The 2,386-nt window shown below is 31.2% G+C and overlaps 1 protein-coding gene across 1 annotated transcript; it reads left to right on the top strand.

The window, feature by feature from the left end:
- The first annotated feature begins 204 nt into the window (after nt 1-204).
- On the top strand, nt 205-1,742 carry LOC128550022 (uncharacterized). Its single transcript, XM_053527862.1, has 3 exons — nt 205-958; nt 1,202-1,308; nt 1,639-1,742. The coding sequence occupies exons 1-3, from the start codon at nt 846-848 to the stop codon at nt 1,740-1,742; spliced, it is 324 nt and encodes a 107-aa protein (XP_053383837.1). The 5' UTR covers nt 205-845.
- The last annotated feature ends 644 nt before the right edge of the window (nt 1,743-2,386 follow it).

Here is a 2,386-nt window from a genome sequence, read left to right as displayed (position 1 = left end):
TGTCAACGTTAAACTAATTCCAACAGAAACTTTCTTATGATAAATATGTTCTTTAATATGAAGTGAAACACTAAAAAAAAGTCCTCAAAAATCGGGCGACAGGGTTTTCAGATACAACGTCGGAAAGTTTATGTTTTGTTCGTTTTCTGACGATGTCCATTACCATACACCATATCGCTCGTTTACCTAGATCTACTTCCGGTTCTGACGTAAACAAAGCGTCTGCAAAGTTTACTGTGAAAGTGTTACATTATCCGTTTATTTAACCACCAAGACGAATATATTTCAAAGGATTGGTAAATATACGTTTATTTGCAACAATAAATACAACATTTACGCCACTATGACTTTTTAAAGAGGCGAAAATAAGCAAGGTCTTTTAATGTTTTATGTTTTCGCGATTTGTTTACTAGAGGCTAATACACTTTATTATGTCCAGTATTGGCCACATATGCTTTAGTACAGTAAACATACGTATTTATATCTATAATCGTAATGAAAAAAACAGGTATTTATGAAAAAAAATAATAGAAAAACACGTTGCCTAATAAGGAATATAACCAAAAAATAAATCTACGGAAGCGTTTTTGGGTCATAAATTTAAAAATGGAAAAACTCTGCAAATAGGCTATTGCGTTTATTTTTGACTGAAAGTAACGAATATATATTATTATTATTCGAAATAATATTTGTTTTTCGTTAAATTGATTAAGAAAAGATATTATGATTCATTGTAAAGTTTTAATTGTAGTGAATTGTAACATAGTAAACCCATTTATTTCTATTTAAAACGAAAAAAAGTAAATTTATTTTATTTATTTTTTGTTCATTTCAGGAAATATGGAATGCGTAGCACGATTAATTATATTAGAAACACTGTTAAAGAGAAGCTGATGAAACAGATGTACATTATCTTTGATTACTGCTGCTTACTGCTTTTTCTGGCGATGAGCATGAAGTAAGACCATAATGATTTTGAAATTTTATAAGTTATATCTGAACGGCATTCATGAAACTTAGTTTAGTTTTGAAAAAAGGATAATGATTCCGTTTTTATTTCAAACCAGGTAACTATTGCAACGGAAGTCTGTTCACATCAATGCGATATGTACACTAGATGTCTCGATTTTTTTTTTGTCATTATAAAGTATTAATGAAGTACGCTGTGATATATTAAAGAACTCTCCATATTGTTTTCCAGCACTGAGCAGCAAGCCTGTGTTATTTGTAAAGTAAAAGATGAAGGTCCTACTGCCAAGCTTGGTACAAAGGGGTGCATGAGTTTAGTGACAGTTAGCAAGAAGAAAGGTACACAGTTTTATATTTTTCTAATTATTTTGCGTTGAAAGATTTCAGTTCTCAGAGGACATGGAAGAACAATGAAGCCAGTTATGTCCTGTTTTATACATGAACAATTATTTGTTATTATCAACTTAAATTTTTTTTACCTTATATATGTAATTAAAAGCATGCATCGAATAATGCATAATTTGATTATGTCAATTTATAATTCATGCATAAGTAAAATATAATCCATACTTTGATCCTAGTGAACACTGGTAATATTAGACTGTAGATTATTGAAGTACTTGTCAAATCAGGTATGTACTAAATGATAAGTTTTCTTTGCAATTTCAGGTGATCTGCTATGTGTTTCTCCGGGCCAGATAGTACATCTTGAGTGTAGGAGGGTCTACTGTCACCCAAACCAGCTTAGAACATCAAAAGAAAGTCTGATTTAAGCTCTAGTGTAAAGACACGGAAATTTGGTGAAACAGCATTTGATTTTGAAAGTAAATGTATCTTTTGTGGTACTGACGCAAAACAAAATGAAAATAAAGAGGTTATGACGTTTTCCCAGTTAGAACTCTAGAATTTCAGCAAACAATAAAAAATGTGTGTAAACAGAGAAATGATGAATGGGGAAATGATGTACTTTGTAGGCTTGAATTTGTACACGACCTTCCAGCTGCTGAAGCTCGATATCATCAAGTTTGTAGCGTTAATTTTAGGACAGGTTATCAAATTCCTACGCCATATAAATCTCCTGTTAATTCTCAAAAAAGAAAAAAAGGTAGACCAACTAAAAAAGAAATAGAAGACGCATTCTTTGATACCATGAAGTATTTTGAAAATCATGAACATGATCAGGTAACACTGTCAGATCTTGTGAAAATTATGTCAGAGCTGTGTGGGGATGATGAAGCATATGGTACAGCTTATATGAAAAAAGAATGATTGAATATTTTGGGGATGCTATCATTATATCAGAACTGAATGGGAAACATGACGTTGTAACATTTAAAAGTACAGCTCATTCCATTTTACATTCTTTTTATAATAGAAATGGCAAACAAGATAGTGAATCAGAACAGAAAGCTATCAT

The sequence above is a fragment of the Mercenaria mercenaria genome, chromosome 17, assembly GCF_021730395.1.
Source record: "Mercenaria mercenaria strain notata chromosome 17, MADL_Memer_1, whole genome shotgun sequence".
NCBI classification, from domain to species: domain Eukaryota; kingdom Metazoa; phylum Mollusca; class Bivalvia; order Venerida; family Veneridae; genus Mercenaria; species Mercenaria mercenaria.
This window is presented reverse-complemented; position numbering and strand designations above follow the sequence as displayed.

Coding starts and splice junctions, on each gene's coding strand:
- LOC128550022 (XM_053527862.1), top strand. CDS start 846: ATGCGTAGCACGATTAATTATATTAGAAACACTGTTAAAGAGAAGCTG. Junction 959..1,201: donor TTTCTGGCGATGAGCATGAA/GTAAGACCATAA, acceptor ATTGTTTTCCAG/CACTGAGCAGCAAGCCTGTG. Junction 1,309..1,638: donor GACAGTTAGCAAGAAGAAAG/GTACACAGTTTT, acceptor TTGCAATTTCAG/GTGATCTGCTATGTGTTTCT.